We start from the raw sequence: 23,910 nt of genomic DNA on the forward strand, positions 1-23,910 counted from the left end.
ATTCTATGCCACTTGAATTCTTAATGTTTTGCCTAGTAAAATATTAAAATATAGTTAACTTTGTCACAAACTAAACATTTTGAAGTTATCCCCTAAAGTTTATTTTTAATTTATTTTACAAGAAAAATAATTAGCTATTTTCTGTAGTTACCATTAAAATAGAAAATACTTCATTCATACTGCAAGCTAGGTCATTAACAGAATTCTTTTAATAAGATTAAAATTGATACAATTTAATTTATAATATTTTAGTTGTTTTTCTTTTGCAGAAATTGCATTACATAAAATCAAATGGAGCCAGGCACTATTGGCTCAGGCCTGTAATCATAGCTGTTTAGGGGGCTGAGATCTGAGGGTCATGGTTCAAAGCCAGTCTGGGCAGGAAAGCCCATGAGATTCTTAACATCTAATTAATTACCAAAAAGTTGGATGTGGAATTGGGCCTGAACCAAAAAGCTTAGGAACAGTGCCTACCCCCTGAGTTCAAGCCCCAGGACTGGCACCAAAAAAATTAATTAATTAAATGGCCTGGGGTATAGCTCAGTAGTAAAGGGCCTGCAAGGCACCGGCTTTAATCACCAGCAATCTCCTCCACCAAAAAAAGAGAATCTGTATTTACCATTTACTTATTATGCCAGATCCAGAATTCTTTAAAATTGTTTACAAATTATATAGCTTATATCCCTGTATATATTTGACTTCCTTTTTTATTATTTGAGATCAATATTTTTATTAATTTTGAAAGTACCTTCATAGAATACTTCTAGAATATTTTTGATATTGTTAAATACACTAAAACTAGTCATTTAGGAAATGCTACAGTTTTTAACATGTTATATGTTAACTGAGAGACAATTATTCATAGTTTCAAATTTCATTTTCTCTCCTAAGGGTGGCCCATATCATGATGTTTTACATAGTATCTTAGGGGCATATACATGTTACAGACCTGATGTTGGTTATGTAAGTATTTGTTTCAATGTGGTTTTTGCATATAATCATTTCATCTATACTCTTATCAAATACCTTATGTTGTCTTAGATGTTTACAGATATACCATTAAGTATATCTCTTTCTTGGCTTTTCAGTTTATCTAGAGAGAAAGCTTTCTGTCTCTTGCCATGAGCTTAGAGAGGGCCACCAGCTTTCTGAAATGGCTGTTAGGGATCACTCACCATTCATTTTATAAACTTATTCTCAGCTGTCAATATGGTGCTTTATCTCTTTCCCCTGACTGCCTCTATAGAACAAATCTTTTATGTTCTTCCAGATTAAGGGGAGGATAAGCACTTGTCCAGATAAAATAGAGGACAGGATTTGCTCCTTTTACAGGCTAACCCAATCCTGTTTTTAGAGGTACTTAATGTCTTTAATTCTTGACCCAGGCTTTGGTAGCTCAGTTGGCTTGCTGATTATTGGTTTCTTCCTATGAAGATCTTTTAATTTCAACATTAGTTACTTAATTTTCTAAAATTCTACTGACATCTTTAATGTGTTATTTATATCCTTTTCCATTATCCTTGTCTTCCTAAGTAATACTTAACTTTTTTTTTTGGTCATCATGGGACTTGAACTCAAGGCCTGGGAGTGGTCTCTGAGCTTTTTTACTCAAGGCTAGCACTCTGTCACTTTGAATCACAGCACCACTTCTGGTTTTCTAGTGGTCAATTGGAGATATGAGTCTTAGACTTTTCTTCCCAGGCTAGCTTTGAACCAAAATATTCAGAGCTCAGCCTCCTGAGTAGCCACCAATGCCTGGCCCTTATATTTTTCCTTACTGTCATTTTAGTTGGATTTTGGGAGAGAACAAAGAAAAATTATAGTTCCATGTTTTACTAGAAGTTATAAAACCCTCATCTTCTTACATTTATCTTAGAAGACTTTTAGAGACTTCTCTAAAATAGTGGTTTGGCACAACGTTATTCTGTTGCATGTTTGTTTGTATATGCAAACAAATTTTTATATGCTTATTACTGCTACCTTATGCCAGACATTGTTCTTGGCATTTGATTTACTTCAGTGAACAATAAGTGTGTACTCCACATGATTCTTGATACTTCCAGTTTAGGAGGAAATAGTAACAACCATCAAGTACATCATGTCATATTAAAAAGTATGGCATGGTACAGTGGGATAATTATGTTTGGAGTGTGGCAGGTTGTCCTGTTTTCAAAGGTGGCCATATAGTCCTTACGTGAATAGTTTGCAGTACATCCATGGGTATTTGGTTCTAAGGAGACCACCACTGTCCTTCCCATGCTTGATTAATTTTCCTCTTCACACTACCCAACTTCTGCTAAGACATGCTGCCTTAGAACAAATCTAAATTCTTTCACTTTGCCTTTTGGGTTCAATTTCTTTTTTGAGAGGCATAATTTTACAAAATTATGGGTAGGAAATACTAAGCAGATCACACAATGATTTAAAAACAACTAACAATAACCTGGGACTGATTGAGCACTAACTAACAATAACCTGGGACTGATTGAGAGCTTCTCCAAATCAACTGAGCTGTATCAACTACATGTAATAAATTGGTGAATAAGGTGAGATTACTGTACACTATCTTGTTTAGATATTCTGCAAAAGAATAGTAAAACACAGTATATCCCATGTGTTTAGGTTTATAATTAAATTCTTCATGATAAGTTTAATTCTTACAGAGAATTCAAGTTTTAGCACTGGAGATTTTACATTTCCTTAAAATTATGCAATAGAATTAAAATACCAGGGGCTGGGAAAGTGGCTCAGTGGTAGAGTGCTTGCCTTGCATGCATGAGGCCCTGGGTTCGATTCCTCAGCACCACATAAGTAGAAAAAGCTGGAAGTGGCGCTGTGGCTCAAGTGGTAGAGCACTATCCTTGAGCTGAAGAGCTGAGGGACAGTGCCCAGGCCCAGAGTTCAGGCCCCACGACTGGCAAAAAAAAAAAAAATTAAAATTAAAATACCATTATGATTTTCTCATGGGTAAATTCAAGTTAGACATTTTTGACAGACATACTACCATAAATGATATATCCTTTTCAATGCATTATACCATAAGTGGATGAATATTTAGAAATGAACTCTGAAAAAGCCATAGAAATTTCTTTTTCTTATTTCCCTTTCATGTACGCACAAAAGTGATATATGATGTATATGTTTTAAATAGCTTTAGCATATGCATAAAATAAACATTGTAAGTGATAAAGCATACTTAATTGGCAGCATTTTCTGTTTCAGTTGTATGCACAGTATTTTAACTAATAAGGCCTTAGGTTTAATTATAGCTTTAATCCCTTCTATTTGTTTTCTACTGTTGTATTACAGATGGTTGATAATGGCTCCTTATATCCATTCAGCAAATATTGTAATACTAAGAATACAATTGTGAACAAACATATTCTGGTCTCTATATTACTATAAAACCACAAACTTAATGGCTTCCAACAGCACAAATTTTGACAGTTTGCAGGTCAGAAATCTGAAACTGATTTTTACTAAGTTCAAGACAAGGTATTGAGAGAACTGTGTTTCTTCTGTAGGCTTCATGGCCGACTTCATTTCCTTGCCTTTTCTTCCTTCTAGAGGCTGCTTTCTTTGGCTCCTTTGGCTCATGGGCCCCTACCTCTTTAAAGCCAGGAAAGTAGCATTCCAAACCTTTCTTTGAATCTCTTGCTTCCTCTTTTCACTTAGAAGGTCCTTTGGGATGATTACTTAGTGCCAACTGATCCAACATAATTATCCCATCTCAAGTTTGATCTGAGCAGGGTGTCAGTAGCTCATACTATAATCCAGCTACTCTGGGGGCTGAGATCTGAGAATCATGATTTGAAGCCAGCTTGTCTGACAAATTCTGGTGACTCTTATCTCTAATTAGCCAGTAAAAAGCCAGAACTGGAGGTGAGGTAGAGTTTCAGAAGTAAGTGGAAGAAAATTCTGACAAAGGGCATAAGGTCCTCGGTTCAAACCCCAGTACAGTCAGACAGACACAAAAGGATGCAAAATACATTTCATCATATATTGTAACATTTTCGCAAGTTATGGAGATTAGGATATGGGCATGTGTGGATGGCCAATTATTCTGTTTACTATCGTGTCTTTGCTCATGGAATTTTTATTATAAAAAGTTAAATAAGCCGGGCGCCAGTGGTTAACGCCTGTAATCCTAGCTACTCAGGAGGCTGAGATCTGAGGATCGTGGTTCAAAGCCAGTCCGGGCAGGAAAAGTCTGTGAGACTCATATCTCCAATAAACCACTCAGAAAACTGGAAATGGCGCTGTGGCTCAAGTGGTAGAGTACTCACCTTGAGCTGAAGAGCTGAGGGACAGTGCCCAGGCCCAGAGTTCAAGCCCCACAACCAAAAAAAAAAAAAAGTTAAATAAGACTGAGAAGATGGCTCAGTGGTAGAGTGCATACTTTGCATGCATGAGGCCCTGGGTTGGATTCCTCAGCACCACATAAGCAGAAAAAGCCGGAAGTGGCATTGTGGCTCAAGTGAAAGAGCGCTAGCCTTGAGCTGAGGGACAGTGCCCAGGCCCAGACCTTGACAAAAAAAAAAAAAAAAAAAGTTAAATAAGCAATTATTAATCTGCAAACAGTAGCCAGAAGAAGCCAGAGAAGTAGGAGGACAGCAAAGAAGTACTGAATGGAATGTTGAATATTAAAGGTAGCATTGTTCTCATGGTAGGAAACCACCTCTGGATTTTACAGTAAATTTCATTGGTCATGCTGGCAAGAAAACTGTCAACATAATACAGTAATCGTAATGGAGTGGAAATCCATAGTGAAGTATTTTTTAGTAAAAAAAGAGCTAGTTGTAGTGGCACACACCTGTAATTGCAGCATTCACGAGGATGAGGCAGGAGGATCACAAAGTTGAGGCCAGCCTGGGCTACATAGCAAGGTCCTATCTAAAAAAGAAGGGGTGGGAGAAAGAACTGAGAAAGTAGAGATGGTTATTCTAAGTAACACTTCAACTTATGTAGGTGGGAAGAAGACACATCATTGCAATTATACTTAATAGTCTCCTAATTTAACTCAGTTACACAGATGTTAAATAGAAGTACTTTTTTGTTTTTTAAATTGAAGAGAAGTACAATTGCTACTGATATCTCACAAGGAAACGTTTGTATGACATTATTTTATTCAAGACCTTTCATAATACAAATACATTTTACTTTTGCCAAATGTCTTCTATTATTTCCATTATAAATCTTCTATTCTAATTATGCTGTTCCTGATGTTCCCATTTCTGTGTCTATACTTCTTTTCCATCTTGGAATGCTTTTTATTCCACTTCCTTTTCCTGTGTTTGTTAGGATTCTGGTTGTCTCAACCCCTACTACCTCTTATCTCTTGGAATTTCAGCAGCACATCACTTATTCTTCCTTACCCATTTTTCTACTCAAACAGTTATGTTGGGATAATTAATCACCTGATTTTCATTAAATTTTATGATTCTGTACTATATTTTGAAAAAGTTCAGACTTAGAATAAAAACTAGTATCTCAAGCTTTTTCCTGTTTTTAAAAATAATTTCATTATATCATATGAACAAGAAATATAAATGGAAGGAGATTCATAACTGTTATATGAGTTCTCTATTTACCTTTGCTAAGAAGAAAAAAAATCTTGGTATATTCTACTTTGTAATGTCATTTTGTAATTTTTCTGGAATACAATTAAGAATTACCACTTTTAAATTTATTTGTTTTTTCTTTTGAAGGTCCAAGGGATGTCCTTCATTGCAGCAGTACTCATTCTCAATTTAGAAGAGGCAGATGCCTTCATTGCATTTGCAAATCTCCTGAACAAGCCATGCCAACTGGCCTTTTTCCGTGTTGATCACACCATGGTATGAACATTTGGAATGGATTGTGTTTTCTTTTAATATGTTTCTGTATTTTTTACTTCCTTTTAGAGTAAAAACTAAATGATTTCAAGACTTAAGACAATCTGACTAATATAAAATATTCATTGAGGGGGAAAGGGGGATGTATGGGAAGGGATGGGAAGAGAAAACAAAGAGGAGGCAACAATGCTTGATAAGAAATGTACTCGTTATCTTGCCCATGTAATTGTAACTACTCTGTACGGTATTCTCACAATAAAAAAAATATTCATTGAATTAATGTGAGGAATACTTGGTGATAATACTCAGAAAGAGTGCAAAGAAACAAGACTTTTCTATTAATAAAGTTTTAGTTCTGTATTTCTAGAATATTCTTATATAATTTTCCCATCCCTTCTTTTATAATTTTACTGATTTTCTATCTGTAGATGCTGAAATATTTTGCAACATTTGAAGTATTCTTTGAAGAAAACCTCTCCAAACTATTTCTTCATTTCAAATCTTACAGTCTTACACCAGACATATACTTAATAGACTGGTAAGTCATAACATTCGTAAGTAATAATGAAAAAAGAAAGTATAGTTGTAGTAGATATCATTCACTGGATCATACATATAAAAGAACTTTCTTTTATGAATAGAGAAACTCACATATTTATGGGGATGTATTTGATTAAGAGGATGAACCAGGTTGAAATCAGACTGATGCAGAATTTTTTCCCCTAGTACTCAGGGCATTTTTCACTTGAGTTATGGACTAGTTTCCTTCCCCTTCTCCTCCCTACCCCTTTTTTCTTCCTTTAGTTATTTTTGAGATAGGGACTTAAGCTTTTTGCCTAGTCTGGCCTCACATCATAATCCTTCTTATGTCCCTATTATAGGAATGCAACATCACACCTAGTTTCAAAAGCCTCAACTGGTAAACCTCCTGATTTGTCTCCCTAGTAGCAAGAAGTATAAATATGTGCCTCCTAGTTTATTTTTATTTTGTATTTTAAAAAATTATCTTCAAATAGTTGTACAAGAGAGGTTCAATTTAGCATATTCATTTATGTGTACAGTGTATCTTGATCAGAGTTACCCTTCCATCTTTCCCACCCCTATCCTATTCCCTTAACCCAGTTTCTTAAATATAAAAAAGAATAGTTAGATCTGCATCTTGAGTTGTATTGAGAGTGAATTCTCACATTCAACACCTAGCACATATTAAGTTCTCAGTTATTATTCCTTTATTAGCACACAAGGACAATGATAGTGTTTCTTCAGTAAGAGATATTTTTCAAGACTTTATCCAGCTTGCTTACAGTTCTAACGTTTTGTGTTTTTTTTTCATTTTTTTAATTAAAGACTTTCTGTTCTTACTTGGAGGGTTTTCTTGGTATGTAGTGCATTATAAAATGGTAGGTAAGTTTTGCTAAAAAGATGACTCAGTTGATCTTAAGACAGGCTGTCAAAAATAGATACAATTTTAAACTTTAGATTCTAATAGTCAAAACTAGTAAGTTTATGTACAGGATACTAAGATTTTTTTGTTGTTGTTTATTTATTTTGATATTTCCTTCGTTCTAGACAGGTGCTAAAACGGAGCTGCATCCAGGCCTAATATTAACTTTCTCCTGTGTGCTGGTACTGGGGCGTGAACTCAGACCAAAGCATTCTCCTTTAGTATGTTAGGTAAAAGCTGGTGCTCTACCACTTGAATCACCCCCCCACTTCTGGATTTTCCTGACCTGGCTGGCTTTAAACTGTGATCCTCAGATCTCAGCCCAGCCCTCTGAGTAACTAGGATTACTAGCACCTGGCTAATACTAAGTTTTACTATAAAATGTTGAAATTGAGTATTAAGAGGCATGGTTTAATTGGTAGAGCCCAGGCCTAGCAATCATGAGACCCTGAGTTCAAATCTTCATACTACCAAAAAAGGGAAAAATTGTAAAATAATAATGTTTTTGCTTTTATTTTCATACATTTGATGGGGGGGATTTTTCTTGCAGGACTGAGCTTTACCCCCATGTCTGATCATTTCTTGTGTGCTTGACCCTATTCTAAACACTTTATATTTATTTACTCCTTTAATTTTCAAAACTGTCCTAAAATAGATATGTTATTATTTTTAGTTTACTAATGAAGACACTGAGGCATACTGAGACTTGTTCAAGGTCATATAACCAAATGACATATTCAGGATTCAAACTTAGGCATTCTAGTTTCTGAACCCATACATTTTCTTGGGTTGTGAATTTACATTGTTATTAATACTTAGTGTTCTATTATTCAAATTTGAGGGGAGAAATATTTGTTTCTTCAGTGCCAGGCCTGGGCTTGAACTCAAAGCCTAGGTGCTATCCTTAAGTGTCTCTTGCTCAAGGCTACTTCTACCACTTGAGCCAGAGCTCCACTTTTGGTTTTTTGGGGTAGTTTTTATTGGAGATAAGTCTCATAAACTGTCTTGCCTGTGCAGGCTTTAAACTGCAATCCTCAGATCTCAGCCTCCTGAGTAGCTAGGATTACTGGCATGAGCCACTTGTCCCTGGCCTTAATTAATTTTTTATCCCTAATTAAATAGCATCCTTTTTTTTCCAGAGAGATTTAATGAATCAAAGAATGAAATGTTTCAGTGACTGTTTTTCTCTCTAATTTTAGGATCTTCACACTATATAGCAAATCTCTACCACTTGATCTGGCTTGTCGAGTCTGGGATGTATTTTGCAGAGATGGGGAGGAGTTTTTATTTAGGACTGGATTAGGAATCCTCCGGTTATATGAAGATATTCTCCTACAGATGGATTTTATTCATATAGCACAGTTTTTAACAAAATTGCCAGAAGATATCACATCTGAGAAGCTGTTCAGCTGTATTGCAGCCATTCAGATGCAGAATAGCACCAAAAAATGGACTCAGGTAGAGTGTCTTTTTTTTCTTTCTTCCTTTTGTTTAAAATTCTAATAAATGTGTTAAAATAATCATCTGACATTTTGTATAATAGATATTTCTCATATGTTATTGTTTAAATTAAAAGTAATTTCTGGCCTGGGCACTCTCTGGTGGCTCACACATAGCTTCTCAGGAGGCTGAGATCAAAGGATGGAAATTTGGAGCTACCCCAGGCAGATAAATCTTCAAGACTCATCTCTAGTTAACCAGCAAAAATCTGGAATTGGAGGCATGGCTCAAGTGGCAGAGCACCACCTGTAAGCAGAGAAAAAAACTGAATGGGAGGCCCTGAGTTCAAGCCCCAGTATCAGCTCAAAAACAACAACTACAACATACACACATAAAACAAACTTGCTATGTAACAAGGATTTACATTAAAGACATGTAATATATAATTCTGGCTTTTTAGACAATGAAGTCTTGTTATAGGAAGCAAACATACTGGCAGTCCAAATTAAATTACATAAAAGCAATATCACTTGATCTATCAATGATACAGATAAGTAGCTTATTATAGTCATATTTTTATTGGTTATAAAAATGAAATGTTAGAATACTGATCCAGAAATTGTTCTGATATCAAGCAGTAACATCAGAATATTGCAGTTGATAAATTTATTTAAAGGAATTTATTATATTCTATTTAAGAAATGATCATCTTTCCTTTTTTTTTTTTTTTTTTTTTGGCGGGGGGCACTATCCCTGAGCTTCTTTTGCTCAAGGCTTGTAATCTATCACTTGAGCCACAGTGCCACTTCCAGCTTTTTCTGTTTATGTGGTACTGAGGAATCAAACCCAGGGCTTCATGCATGCTAGGCAAGCACTCTACCACTAAGCTACATTCCCAGTGGCAAAATGATAATCTTTCATAGAACAGAATTATGTACACTGCAGCTCTCTTCTGGGTTTCTTAAATTTCTTCTAGGTTTTGAGAATTAATCTTAAGTTTACTTAATTTCCAGGTCTTTGCTTCTGTAATGAAGGATATTAAAGAAGGAGACAAGAACTGCAGCCCTGCCCTGAAAAGTTAGTCCTCTAGCAGACTGATACAAAAAGTATTTTGGGGGTAAAAGTTGTCTGTTTCCTGTGTAAAGAGCTGGAAGAAATGGGAAATCTAAAAGAATCAAGAGGTGGAAAAGTGCTCATTTGAAATTCCATGTCTAAAGTAAATGAAATAAGTAATTTATTGACAGTATTAATTAAAAAAATTATTTTGTAGGGAGAGCCATTTTTTAGAGTAAAAATCTTAAGTAGGTATTTCATATTCCACAATTTGGAGTTTATAATTGAGTGCAATAATAAAAAATTTTAATAGCTTCAGAGATATTTCAAATCATTTTGCATCTTCCTTTTTCAACAATTACAACAAAGACACATTTGAGGTCAAGAGAAGATTATTAAATATACTACTCTAATCTCAAAAATGCTACAGAGTAGAAATTCTCTACATTTCTGATTATTTGAAGACATTGTAGAACAAGAATAAGTAACTTTGGTTGTTTGAAGACATTGTAGAACAAGAATAAGTAACTTTGGTTGTAAATTATTTGTCACTGAATTTCTTTTATCTTTATTCACAGGTTGGGGAAAATTTGAGTTATCTGGGAACTTGGAAGTATTGGTGGGAGATTGTTTTTGTTTGTTTAAAGGTGTTTTCTCACAGTATTCTATTTGTTTTTGAAGGGAAGAAGAAGAAGAATTTTAGCCTTTTTAGTGTAACATTGTTTATCTCATAATTTAGTATTAAACAAACTATTGGATAGAATGAAAGTTCTTTTTGCACTTTATTGGACTGAAGTCTTGACTTTGGGAATAAGTCCAAAAATATAAATGAGGTTTAATTTCATTGGTAAGAATAAAAAGTAATGAATTCTGAGTTTTTAAATAGCATACTGTGTCACAAGAGTTTGCTTTTTTTTTCTAGATAAATTCCTCCTCTGTGAAATGAAATTTATTAATTCCAGTTTGAAATTTAAAATCTTACATGTCCTAAATCCATAACTTGTGTAACACTATGTATAATTTTTATAATCAATGAAAATAAGAGTAAAATTAAAATTTTTCTGAGTCTAATGGCATAGTAGATAAGGAAATTATTAATCATTGGTAAATTTATTATATTGGTAAATTTATTACACTGAATTTATTATATTGAATTTTTGACCATAAACTAAATCATTTGAATGTTATTGAGTTTATATAACATACCACTTGGTTAATAATTAGTTTATATTTTTATGTTACAGTTTGGTTTGAAACTACTTAAACACACAATTTCTGTTAGTGGTATAGCATAGTCTTCAAACTAACAAGCCTGAGATCCTTGTTAGTGTAGTGACTGCCTCGTAAGGAGTATGGGTCCAGAGGGTGCCCATTTATTTTTACCCTATGGGTCATTCTAGCCTAGGGGACTACTAGTGGAACCCTCAGAAGTTAACTCCTGTCATGGGGGATAGCTTAGTGGAAACTGGTAATATAATAACATATTGAGGAAATCGTCCAGGGTCTTAATGGTTTAGGATGACCTTTTAACTCTGGTAACTATTTCCTTGGTATTGGTGTCCCTGATAGAGGGAATGTATCCTCTGGCAGTAATCTCATTGAGGTTTTACTACCTGCCTATATTTAATATTACTTTTATGTATTTGCTTCTTGAGGGAGACCTAAGTTACTGTGTTTCTTTTTCTTATTTTTTTATTGTACAGTTTCTTTACCTTCAAATATAAATAAATGTGTATATAAAATGTAAATATAAAGAGTTCACTAAAAACCACTAGTAACAATTGCTATGTAAATAAAACATATAAGCAGAGTTATTTGAAGTGAGTGTTTATTACTTTGGAGATTCCTGATTTAGTTAACCACATCTGGAGAAAAACAGGCCTACACTTTTTTTTTTGGTGGGGGAAAGGTAGGATGGGGTGTTCAAATTTCTCTTCCAAGGGAAGCAATAAGCCTTTAGTCTTTTGAGACACTCAGTACTGGCAGCTAAAATACTATACTGTTATCTTTCCTTTGAACCTCATACATAAGCAAACACATAGTGTTTCGCAGGTTTTTGTCTTTTCGTTAAATATATTTTTCCTAAAATATCCAAGATAATGTGAAATTTAATGTTATTTCTGTTGTCTACTTAAATATGTTGCTTTTTTCCTTCATATTCCTTTAGTCTATTATTCTTTCATTACTCCTTTATTATTCCAGGCTATAGTGCATTATATAAGTGCTACTGAAAGATTAAAGTAACTTGTTTTATAAAGTCAGATTTTTGCTTTTTTCTTTGGCATTGATGACCTTTATGTAATGCTGTTGGTTTCAGTATATTTGACTACACAAGTTAGGCAACATAACATTTGCAAAGTGACACTGAAATTTTAAAAGCTTCTGACTTTCAGATAACAGCTTTCCATGTAGGAATTAGTACTGCTTTTATTTACAGCAGTCAACTCATTTAGAGGGTATAATTCTATTTTTTTTAACTTAATAATGCCCTAGTTTATTTTTACTTTTCTATTTTTGTTTGGATAAAATTATTGATGAAGAGCATATTCAGATAACAGGCTTGATTAAAAAAATTTTAAAGAGGCAAAAATGGAAATCTATTAGGTTTTAATTTAACTGATAACCAACTGATCAATTGTGTTAGAATTTCTAGAAAAAAAATTGATGTTTGCTGTATGTATTGACCAATTTTGCTGTTTGTCAATCACTACCTAAAAGATGAATTCTCATAATAAAACCTTACTAATTAAAACTTGACTGTTTCACAGCATATGAAAACTAAAATGAAGTCATTTCATTTTATCAGGGAAACTGGCCACTTCAAAAAAGAAGCTGCCATGCTCTATAAAAATATTGTTTACAAGTGCAGTTCTAATAGAAGCAAATGATAAGGAAATTTGAATTTATTAATTGCACTTATTAAGCCCTGATTATGTGCCAATTTCTGCCTCTTTATGTTTTGGTAAATTATATAAAGTTGTAAGACTTGAGAATCTAGCATAATTGCTTTTCTTTCCAAACATGTGGCTGTTTATATTGTCATTTTGTCCCCAATTACTAATGTTTTATTGTATACAGTTCTTTTTGTGAGCTAGGGTTGTTTTTAAATACTAGGAAGGAAGTTTAACTTTTTAGAAAACTGCATTGCAGAAGTGTTTCATTTGTTGAACATTAAACAGAACTGTCATGACAAAGTAAAATGACTTTTGTACTCTTATATAAATGTATTTGGAAAATCGTTTTTGTAATAAAAATCTAAATGATTAAGACAGACTTGAAGGAGTATATAAAATTGACATGAATGGGGATGTATACATTTGTTTTCATTTCTACTCTTCAACTTTAAAATGAAGCTTCAGCCAGATGCTGGTAGCTCATACTTGTAAACTTAGCTACTGAAGAAGCTGAGATCTGGAAGGAGGTAGTGCAAGGCCAGACAAATTCACTAGAGTCCATGGTTGGAGTAGGATGGAGATAGACTCAAGTTGTAGAGCGCCAGCTTAGCAAATAAGAGGTCCGGAATGTAAACTCCATTATCTCCAAGAATAACTGAAATAATCAGATCCTATCATTTCCTGCTCAAGATACTCTAGTGGCATTCCTCACAATAAGAGATCCAAGCTCTTTATTCTGGTCTACTAGGTCCTAGTTTATCTGATCTGTCCATCTCCAGTTTCAAATGCCACTTACTCCCTCTTGGAACACTGGGGATTGAACCCAGCGCCTTGTACATTCTAGGCAAGGACTCATTGAAATAATGCCCAGCCCAAGTTCACTTTTATACACATTGGGCTTCTTGCTATTTCTCATTCTATGGATTTTACATCTACTTAAAGTCTTACTTTTTCCTCTGACGAGTTCCTTGTAAGGTCTTTGTATGGCTTATGCTTTTCATTCAGTTCCTTGTGTTACTTCCTCTGAGGAAGATATTCGTTTAACCATCTCTTCTATTTTCATGACCTTATTCTGCTTCAAATTTGATTATTATATCTTATTTATCACTTACATCTGCTACATTGTATACTTGGTGATAAAAAATACTGTCCGAATGAATTAGTATTACTCAAATATTGGCACTACCAGCTACAAATAATGAGATTTTAAAAAATCTCATCTATTCTCACCAAATTTATCTTCCATTTAAAGATTCATTAGAGAAACCATGCTCCTGGCGAGACTCAGATTATTTCTGGTTCACTCAGAAAATTCAACTTTCAAATGTTATGTGGGAGAGAATGAAGTAGATTGTAGAGGAAATACAGAAATTACAAATATGTGGCAGCGCTCTTGCATAAACTACTAGAGGCCCCGATTTCCCCTCAGCACGGCACCGGACAAAACAACAGGAATCACAAAAGAGCTGCTGGAGGGGGCGGGGTGGGGGTGGATGGGAGGGGGAGGAGATGAGCGGGACGCGGGGGGGCGGGGCAGGGAAGAGGGGGGACGGTGGGGGGGGACGGGGAGAGGGGGAAGGACGAGGGACCGAAGAGTTTCCACGAAGGTGCAGTTAGGGTTATGAAGCTCGACAAAGCTAGGCGTTTTCCCGAAGGAGGCTGTCCGGACGGCCGTCAGGCGGCACGGACTTTAGCTGTGCGTGGGAGCTGCAGCGTGACATCTCCGACTGTGCATACCCGGTGTCCGGGCTCTTAAACTTCCCATCCCTTCTCTCTTCCCACCACCCATAACAGCCCTCACCAGGGTCGTTTCCGGAGGTTTTTCTGCGGTGGCTGGCGTTCACCGCCCCGCCTGGATACGCGTACGCCTTTCCCACCTGGAAGGTCCTGGGTGGTGGGTGTTCGCTGGCAGCCCGTACGGGCGTGCCTGGCCAGCTGCGCACGGCGCTACTACAGGCCTAAACAGTTCGGAACCTCCATCAACTAGAGGACAACACCGGACTCGCCAAAGTCGAGACCAAGGCTATAACTGGAGGAGAGCGCAGTTTGCCGGAGTGCCTTGAGGTGCGTCCGGGCGGGCGCGAGTGCGCGCGCGCGTAGCAGCGGTAGCTCCACAAACTCCGCCAAAGTCAGTCAAACCGCCGCGAGCCGGGGGACGGGGGAGCGGGAAGTCTCGCGAGAGGACAGCGTTTTCCCGCGAAATGAAAGCGCGCGTTTTTCTGGAGCTGGGTATTTAGCGAGAAGTCTGTGTAGAAGGGAGTCGAGTGCGTCCTTCTCGGCGCTGCGAGGAAGGTGCCGGTTCCGTGCGAGTGTCCCACCATGCCCGCGGAGCAGCCCGCCAGCAGCAGCGGTGAGTGACGGGGCGCAGCACGGAGGGCCGCGCGGAGGTTGTGGCGGAGCCGACGGGAGCGGAGACTCGGGGGGAGAGGGCGGCGGGCGGAGGAGCCGGGGACGCCTGGGATTCCCCCCCGTGCGCGGCGGGGGAGGCCTCAGCGAGCGAGCCGCGCTTTCCCCAGCTCGAAGCCGGGCGCCTGCGGAGTCGGTGAGAATGGTGCTGGGGACTCGGCGTGTGGGAAGGGCGGAAGCGGGGGGTCGGGTTGGAAAAGCCCCGGCCTCAAAGTCTCTCCGCTCTTTAGGGTCCCCAGCTCCAGAAATGGCTGAAGAAGTGGCCCCTGCGGTGATTACCCCGGCCATGCTGGAGGAGGAGGAGCAGCTGGAGGCCGCGGGGCTGGAGCGAGAGCGGAAATTGTTAGAGAAGGTAATTCCGAAGCCCAGTTCCTCGCCCGCAGTGAATACCTGCTCACGGAGCTCCCCTTGGCGTGACCCTCACCTGCTCATTTCATCTTGCACGTGCTTTGAATGAGAGGCTTCCATGAGATGAAGTTGTGAGACATCCTAAAGTGCTCTCAGCTCCCTGACGTGTTTCAGAGGATGTGTTAGGTCGTTAATAGTTTTCGCTTATCGTCTTAATTTTCTTCTTAATCTGTGTGGCGTTGGCAAGCACAATCCGTAAAATCCTGTAGTCATAATTACCAGACCAATGGTGGTAAAAGTTAGTATTATCAGTCACCGGCTGGGCTGGAATCCAGTGCTTTCCCCGCCCCTAGTTTAGTGCTTTTTTTTTTTTTTTTTTTTTTATCTAAGGGGTCAGCCAGTTTTTGTTTTCTTGAAATAAGATTCTTTAGTTAAAAAAGAGATGTCGGGGTTATTGTATTTGTGGTGTTCTAGTACTGAGGATGGATCTATATTACTAAAAGCAGTTTAAACCTCTGGGATTTACTTGTTTGACTTGCAAGAAAAAGAATGATAGAGATTTTTCTTGTGTTTAGTCTATTTAGTCTAGTCATTACTGTGGTCCATATTCTCTTTAATATCACTTTACCAGCGAACAAAACAAAGGCAGTTGGTGACACTAAATGTTGAAGTCACCTGTGAACTTTTTGTCTCCAAAATGCCTCTCGGGAAATGAATATGAAATGAGTGTTGAATTAACTCGGCATAAAGCAAACTATTTAATGTAGGAAATTTTGCACTCCACAATCAAGTGATGAGCCACATATTCTCTATATTTCATATTAATTATCTGTTGGCTAGCATTGTTAATGCTTCATACGTTTATTACATCCCATATTGTTTTAAAATATACTTGCTCATATATATAGAGAGAGAGAGAGAGAGAGCTCCTTAGCTATTCTATGAGGTAGTGTTATTAACCTCATTTCCATTATTGAACTAAGTTTAATTTGTACCAACTATGAAGATAACTAAAGAATTCTGTGAAGCGGAAAAGATTGTTCTTCTAGTTTTTTTTTTTTTTTTTGGGGGGGGGGGGTGTACGGTTGTGGGGCCTGAACTCTGGGCCTGGGCGCTGTCCCTCAGCTCTTCAGCTCAAGGCTAGCGCTCTACCACTTGAGCCACAGCGCCACTTCCAGCTTTTTCCTTTTTGCTTATGTGGTGCTGAGGAATCGAGCCCAGGGCCTCATGCATGCAAGGCAAGCACTATACCACTAGGCCACCTTCCCAGCCCCTGTTCTCCTAGTTTTATAGATGAGAAAATTGAGATTGTCTAACATCTGATAACTAGAAATGGTAGAGTCAGAATAATGGTAGATTTCGGAATAAGAGTGATAATCCTTCTTTTGAGTAGTCTCATCTTCAGTTTTATTTTATTATGTCACAATGAAGAGAAGACCAATGCCATATACCTGAGATACATGGTCTAGTTTAAGGGAGGAAAAATGATATACACTTTATTGCTGATGAAATCAAGTAGCAGTCAAAAGTTACTTACTGTCCCTACATCCTGTGGGGATAATCCATGGTATTTACATATCTTAAACTGGTGCTATACCAAGTTGCATCTTCCAGCCCATTTAGTGATATTATTTTGTGTGTATGTGTGTGCCACACACATGCTAGTGCTGGGACTTGAGTGCTGTCTCTGAGCTTTTTGCTTAAGGCTAGTGCTTCACCATAGTATATAAGATTTTTTTGCCCTGGACTGGCAGTCAACTCAGTACCTGATGCTTTTGCTCATTGGCTTGTACTCTTACCACCTGAGCCCTACCTCCAATCCACAAGAATATTTTCTTTCTTATCTGCTCTAGTGTTTGGTTTGAAAATATCTTTTAGTAAGTTAATCTCAAAATAAACTGTTTTCTCAGTACTTTCAGGAAATAAATCTAGAGAGTTTTTAGCTTTTTTTTTTTTGGTCTGGGGCTTGGGCACTATCCCCCAGCTCTTCAGCTCAAGGTGAGCGCTCTACAGCTTGAGCTGCAGTGCTACTTCTAGTTTTCTGGTGGTTTATTGGAGGTAAAGAGTCTCACACACTTTCCTGCCCAGGCTGGCTTTGAACCATGATCCTCAGATCTCAGCTTACTAAGTAGCTAGGATTACAGGTGTGAGCCACTGGCACACACCGAGGCTTGAACTCTAGATCTGGGCACTGTCCCTGAGCTTTTCAGCTCAAGGCTAGTAGTCTACCACTTGAACTACAGTGCCACTTCTGGCCTTTTCTGTTTATGTAGTGCTGAGAAATTGAATCCAGGGCCTCATGCATGCTAGGCAAGCACTCTACTGCTGAGCCGCCTTCCCAGCTGCAGTTTAGCTATTTTTATTAATCTGTTTTTTTTTAAAGGGTTGTCAGAAAATTTTATCAGTAACAGAAATTTCTCTTTGGATAGGCCCGCATATCATGGGACAGAGAATCCACTGAAATTCGGTATCGCAGGCTTCAACATTTGCTTGAGAAGAGCAACATCTACTCCAAATTTTTATTGACAAAAATGGAACAGCAGCAGTTAGAGGTATGTGTATGGGATCAACTCTAATAGATGTAAAAATATTTTTAAAACAGCTTTCTTGAGATGCATGTGTTAGGTTTTTAAAAAGAGGTAGCCGAGTAAGAACAGCACCACGCACGTGGTATTCAGGTAAGGGGTAGGTTTATTCAGTAGACCTGCTGGGACCAGGCCAGGTTGGCACTCCACCTAGCTGGCAAAAGGGAGCGTCTGGCCCTGGGTTAGGCCTTATATAGGGTAGGGAAGGGGAAAGGCGTGTCCAGGTAAAGGGAAGTGGGACCAGGTAAGAGGTGGGACTAGGTGGGAGAAAGGTATGGCCACATCAGATTCAGATGTGACCACAGCGGATGCAGATGTGGGACACCTCTTCCAGGTGTCCCAGTTGCCTAGGTAACGCAAGTACTGGGTGGAGTCTGTTTACCATCTAGGAATGGACCTTACAGTATGTACAGGAAAATGCACAGATTTCAGGCTTTTACATAATGAGTTCTGACTAATGAGTGTATAGACCAACAGCATGATAATGTGCATTTTCATTCCTAAAAGTTCTCTTGTGGGGCTGGGAAGGTGGCTTAGTGATAGAGCACTTGCCTTGCATGCATGAGGCCCTGGGTTTGATTCCTCAGCAGCCCATAAACAAAAAGAAAAAAGCCGGAAGTGGTGCTATAGCCCAAGTGGTAGAGCGCTAGCCTTGAGCTGAAGAGCTGAGGGACAGTGCCCAGGTCCAGAGTTCAGGCCCCACGACCAAACTCCCCCACACCTTCCCCCCAAAAAAGTTCTCTTGTGCTATCAGTGAATCATGTGAACTACTGATGTGCTTTCTGTCAGTATGGACCAGTATTCCTTTCCAGAATAGTATATAAATGGAATCATTATGAAATAAACATTTGGTTTCATATCTTTCCCAGAGTACACAGTTTTTAAAGTCTTTGGAATCTCCAACTTTTTTTGTTTTGTTTTGTCTGTGCTTGTACTGGGACTTGCACTTGACCTGAGTGTTGTTCCTGAGTGTTTTCCAGCTCAAGGCTGATGCTCTACTACTTGAGCCACTGCTCCATTTCTGGTTGGAAATGGACTTTTTTATTCTGGCTTCCAACCTGATCCTCCGATCTCAGCCTCCTGAGTAGCTAGGATTACACGTACCAGCACCAGGATCCAGTTTATATGTCTTGGTATGCTGATGAGCCCCTGGGTAGCTTCAGAATGGGGACTAGTCACTAGAAAGCCAATGGAGTATTAGGACTATGTGATCAGCTGCTTGGCCTCTTGGGAGGGAAGAGGTTTAGTTGGTCACTTGTGACAAATGATGTAATTATAAAGCCAGAAGAGAACAGGGCTTGAAGAACTACTAGTTAGGCAGCACATGAGGTTCCTAGTAGTAGCATTACCGGAGAGGTCCTCAAAGTTCTGCATCATGCCTTACCTTTTCTTTTGACCAGGTCTTTATTAGTATTTCCTTTGCACTGAACTAGTAAATGTATAGAAATGTTTCCTTCCTGGATAGTTCACACTTGAATCCTAGCTACTCAGAAGACTGAGATTTGAGGATTCCTGTTCAAACTAAAATACTGGCTTTTCAAGCCAAAATATCTCAGTGAAAGATCCCTGACAACTAAATATTGTTTGATCCCCTTTACCTTCTTAGTGATCTTCCCACTCCACTGTGATATGTTGTATCATTGTATGTACCATTTATCTTGCTAGAATGTTGTGAAGAATTATGCACTTGTTTATTGAGAAAATACAATAAATCCCTTAAAAATATTTTTTATTTATTTTTTATTGTGAAAATACCTACAGAGGGGTTACAATTACATGGGCAAGGTAATGAATACATTTCTTGTCAAGCATTGTTGCCTCCTCCTTTGTTTCCCCTTCCCATCCCTTCCCATCCCTTCCCATCTCCCCCACCTGGCCAAAGTTGTAAAGCTTAAAAATCTTTTTTTAAGTTAGGCATTCCACCACTTGAGCCATGCCTTTCTTTTAGATTTAAGTTCCTTTTCAAATAGGGTGTTTAGCTCATGGTTCTCATGACTGTGACTGCTGCTGTAGCTTGGACCACAGGCACATACCAGCATACCTGTCCTGGTTCTAATGTTGCAAACTTTTTTTGCACTGGCTGGTTTCTTGATTTCTACCTCCCTGAGTAGTTTGAGATTACACATGTGAGCCACCAAGTGTGTATCTCAGTCTTCAGTCATTTGACTCTGGAAATACTACCAGCTCCTCAGTTTTGAATTTTGAGTCCTTGAGTCAATGAAACTTCAGTATGTTTGGATTCTCTATTATTTGTTCTTGGAAATTACCTTCAGGCAGTAAGCTGGGCAATAAGATGTACCTCGTTTGGTTTCTTTTGTCAGTGTTTGCTGTTCTTCTAAAAACTGTTTTGTGATGTTTTATTTGGTTTTTAGTTGTTTATGGCAAGAGGATGACTGTTCATTCTATAAAGGTGTGAAGCATAGTTCTTCCTTGTATTTTATTTAATACGTTCTTTATCACCTAATACCATACCACTACGTTCAAATGCATATTTCATATGTCGCATTTTCCACTTGTGATACAAAGAAAAAAATATGTTTACAGGAACAGAAGAAGAAAGAGAAACTGGAGAGAAAAAAAGAACTCTTAAAAGCTTCAAAGGTAATACAATAAGCCAGAATTTTTATACCCATTACAGGGATTGAAGTCAGGACCTTGTGTGTTGTAACACATGCTTTAATGTGTAAGGACAAGCACCTATTCAGTCAAAATAGTTTTTCTATGTTTTCTTAAATACTGGGGAAGTTTCTTTCTTGGTGTTCACTTATTTGTTATTAACTTATTTAACTTATTCTTTGTATTAACTTTCACGATTTTTTAATTAACCTACAAGCTTCATAGGAAGATTTAAAATCTGTTCCTCTTAAGAAATAGCGAATATGACCCATATTTTTATTGTCAATATAAGTTTTTATCATGACAAAACTTGACGTCCTTGAAAAAATCTATAAATGTTATACTTTATTATATATACATTATATTGAAAATGAACTATACAACTTGTGGGGGATGGAGGGTCAGGAGGGAAAGAACGGAAAAAATGAGGGAAGAGGTGACACTTCAAAAAGAAATGTAGTCAACATCTGACTTATATAAACTCTAACCCCTCTGTATATCACCTTTGTAATAAAAAGTTAAAAATATATTGTTTAAACCAGTTTTTCAAAACTGATGATTTGATGGATTTACTAATTCTGGGAATTAATCTTTAGTTTTATTTTTATGATTGTTTAATTGGACTAGTATTTAAAAGAAGTGCTTCATTTTGACCCAGGCAAATCTGTACCTGGATTATGTCCTCACCATTTCACTTCTGTCTGAAAGTAACAATCATCAAATTCTGCCTGTTTTTCTCTTTGCATTTTTTTTCCCCATTGAAACCAGTTGACCCTCTGGGTATTTATTTATTATTGTGAAAATACCATACAGAGGGGTTACAATTACATGAACAAGGTAATGAGTACATTTCTTATCAAGCATTGTTGCCTCCTCCTTTGTTTCTCCTCTCCACCCCCCCTCCCCACGCCAAAGTTGTAAAGTTGGATTTTCGACCTAATGTCTTATACATCTCATTGTTGCAGTGGATCCACCTGTTTTTTCCCTTCCCCTCCACAAATTATACCAACATCAAATACAGTGAAAACAAGTTATACCGTGGGGGTTGCATTCTTTTTTAAATCTTTAAACTTTTAAAATATAATTTAAAATTTTCACTTTACTTGGTCATTTTGGTTGTCCTTTTTTGTGCAAGGCCTGGGCACTATCTTGGAGCTTTTTCACTTAAGGCTAGTACTCTTCCACTAGAGCCACAGCTCCACTTCTGGCATTTTGCTAGTTAGTTGGAGATAAGAATCTCAATGATTTTTTGGGGGGAGGGCCTACACTGGCTTCAAACCATAATCATCAGATCTCAGCCTCTTTAATAGCTTGGATTACAAGCATAAGCTACCAGTACCCAGTCTATCTATTCTATGAGATTCTTATCCTGCTGATATTCTGAAACTTAACAATATCTTCTTCAGACTAGTATTTTTTGGTTGAAATATTCATGCTGAATTAAGCCAAGTACTCTTGTCAATGCCAATATATAATGTTCATTGAAAGGAGATGTGCATAGCATTTCAGCATTTTAAAAATGCTTTCTACGTTTAATTTCAAACTTGATGGGAAAAAAGGGTTAAAGTAAATCCCGTTGGTAAAATCATGAAGTTAGTGTAGGGAATATAGAAGATTACATGTAGGTAGGTATAACAGTGAGTAATAGGGGTTGGACTTCAGCTGATTGGAATATTTTTTTTCTCAAGTACATTTTAAGCAGTACTTTTTAATATGCAGTATCATAAAGTAAAAGTAGCATTCTACGTCTTTGTTTTATAGGGTAAAAATTTAATTGATGCAAATGAAGAGAATCCAGGTAAATTTTTTTTCTTGTGGTTTTTAAAGAATATATGTTTAGGGCTGGGAATATAGCTTTGCAGTAGAATGCTTGCCTAGCATGCCTGAAGCCCTGGGTTAGATTCTGCAGTACCACATACACAGAAAAGGCCAGAAATGGTGCTGTTGCTCAAGTGGTAGAGTGCTAGCCTTGAGCAAAAGAAGCTCAGGGACAGTGCTCAGGCCCTGAAGAATACAAGCCCAAGACTAACCAAAAAAAAAATGTGTGTTTATATTTCTGTTTTAATTGCTATAAAATAATTTCTTATAGTTGTCAAAAAGAAAAGAGGAAGAGAAGATGAATCATACAACATCTCAGATGTTATGTCAAAAGAGGTAAGGATGCCTAATATTCAATGTTGAGTAAAAACTTGTAGGTTTAAATCACCTTAAGGCTGTAAGAATTACTGTTTCTTAATTTTTCAACATGTAAATATTCTATTCTTCTCTGATGTTCATATAAAGTTTTGGCTAATAGTTTAGTTTAAAATCAACCCTAAATATAAAACATAAATTACAGGAAAATGGAGAAGAAAAGAGACATGCTTCACAGCCTAGGAACTCTGGTTAAAGAGAATCTGGGGATAATGTTCAGGGACTACAGAGCTTTAGAATAAGAATGCTTTCACATGGAGAGCGTAATTCTGTGTAATTGTCTGTGTTTTGCTTATTACATTCTACATTTTCTTGGCCTTTTGTTTGGGGGGGTCAGTTTTAAGATTTGTGAGCTTTTGTGCTCAAAAGCTAGTGCTCTAACACTTTAGTCATAGCTCTGCTTTATAAAAAAAAATAAACAGATCTAGAAGTTTAATAATTTTTTGTGATTGAAGTTCAATAACATCTTGATTTCCAAATTGCTTACCAAAAATGGTCAGCTGTTTGAAAGACAATGCTTCTGTTAGTTCCTTATATAAAAATCTCTCCTGTCTTGTTAGCCCTTACTGGCATTCAGACCAAGATTCTTAGATCTTAGCCTCCTGAGTAGCTAAAAAAATTCAGGTGTGAACACCTGGCTAGGATTGAGTAATTTTATCTCAGTGCTTTAGCCCCATTTAACACTGTAAATCTACAGAATAAATATTTCTTCAATCTTGTGAATTACTAATTTGACTTTTGCAATTCTCTAGGAAATTTTATCTGTGGCTAAGAAAAGCAAGGAGAATGAGGTAAGATATTTAAATAGAAAATTAAATTTAGGAATCTTTTAGTTATTGATTATGAAGCACACTTAATCACTGCTACACATCTTTTTCATTTACTTCATTACCTTTGAAAAAAGAAAAAGGACTATTCACTTTTTTAATATACTGTACAAAGAGATTATAGTTATATGAGTAAGGTAATGAGTACATTTCCTATCGAGCATCGTTACTCCCTCCTTTGTTTTCCCCCACCATCCCTTCTTTCTTATTTTAACCAGCCCCTGAGCTTGAACTCAGAGCCTAGGCAGTGTCCTTGAGTTTCTTTTCAAG

At 37.4% G+C, this 23,910-nt stretch overlaps 2 protein-coding genes across 3 annotated transcripts in view; both read left to right on the forward strand.

The window, feature by feature from the left end:
- The window catches only part of LOC138836092 (TBC1 domain family member 12-like), a 67,947-nt gene extending 56,366 nt beyond the window's left edge, over window positions 1-11,581 (forward strand). For both annotated transcript variants that reach the window (XM_070034580.1, XM_070034579.1), the window contains exons 9-14: window positions 892-963; window positions 5,709-5,837; window positions 6,263-6,372; window positions 8,478-8,736; window positions 9,732-9,795; window positions 10,350-11,581. In XM_070034580.1, the coding sequence (XP_069890681.1) occupies window positions 892-963; window positions 5,709-5,837; window positions 6,263-6,372; window positions 8,478-8,736; window positions 9,732-9,795; window positions 10,350-10,450 (735 nt within the window). In that variant the 3' untranslated portion in view covers window positions 10,451-11,581. The remainder of the gene's footprint in view (window positions 1-891; window positions 964-5,708; window positions 5,838-6,262; window positions 6,373-8,477; window positions 8,737-9,731; window positions 9,796-10,349) is intronic.
- Window positions 11,582-14,906: 3,325 nt separating this feature from the next.
- LOC138836093 (lymphoid-specific helicase) overlaps window positions 14,907-23,910 on the forward strand; it is a 28,344-nt gene continuing 19,340 nt past the window's right edge. Inside the window, exons 1-7 of the mRNA XM_070034581.1 lie at window positions 14,907-15,015; window positions 15,302-15,423; window positions 17,849-17,971; window positions 20,549-20,605; window positions 22,382-22,418; window positions 22,710-22,774; window positions 23,566-23,604. Coding sequence (XP_069890682.1) covers window positions 14,985-15,015; window positions 15,302-15,423; window positions 17,849-17,971; window positions 20,549-20,605; window positions 22,382-22,418; window positions 22,710-22,774; window positions 23,566-23,604 — 474 coding nt within the window. The 5' untranslated portion in view covers window positions 14,907-14,984. The remainder of the gene's footprint in view (window positions 15,016-15,301; window positions 15,424-17,848; window positions 17,972-20,548; window positions 20,606-22,381; window positions 22,419-22,709; window positions 22,775-23,565; window positions 23,605-23,910) is intronic.

Source organism: Dipodomys merriami, unplaced genomic scaffold (assembly GCF_024711535.1).
Source record: "Dipodomys merriami isolate MVZ:Mamm:240054 unplaced genomic scaffold, mDipMer1.0.p SCAF_249, whole genome shotgun sequence".
NCBI lineage: Eukaryota > Metazoa > Chordata > Mammalia > Rodentia > Heteromyidae > Dipodomys > Dipodomys merriami.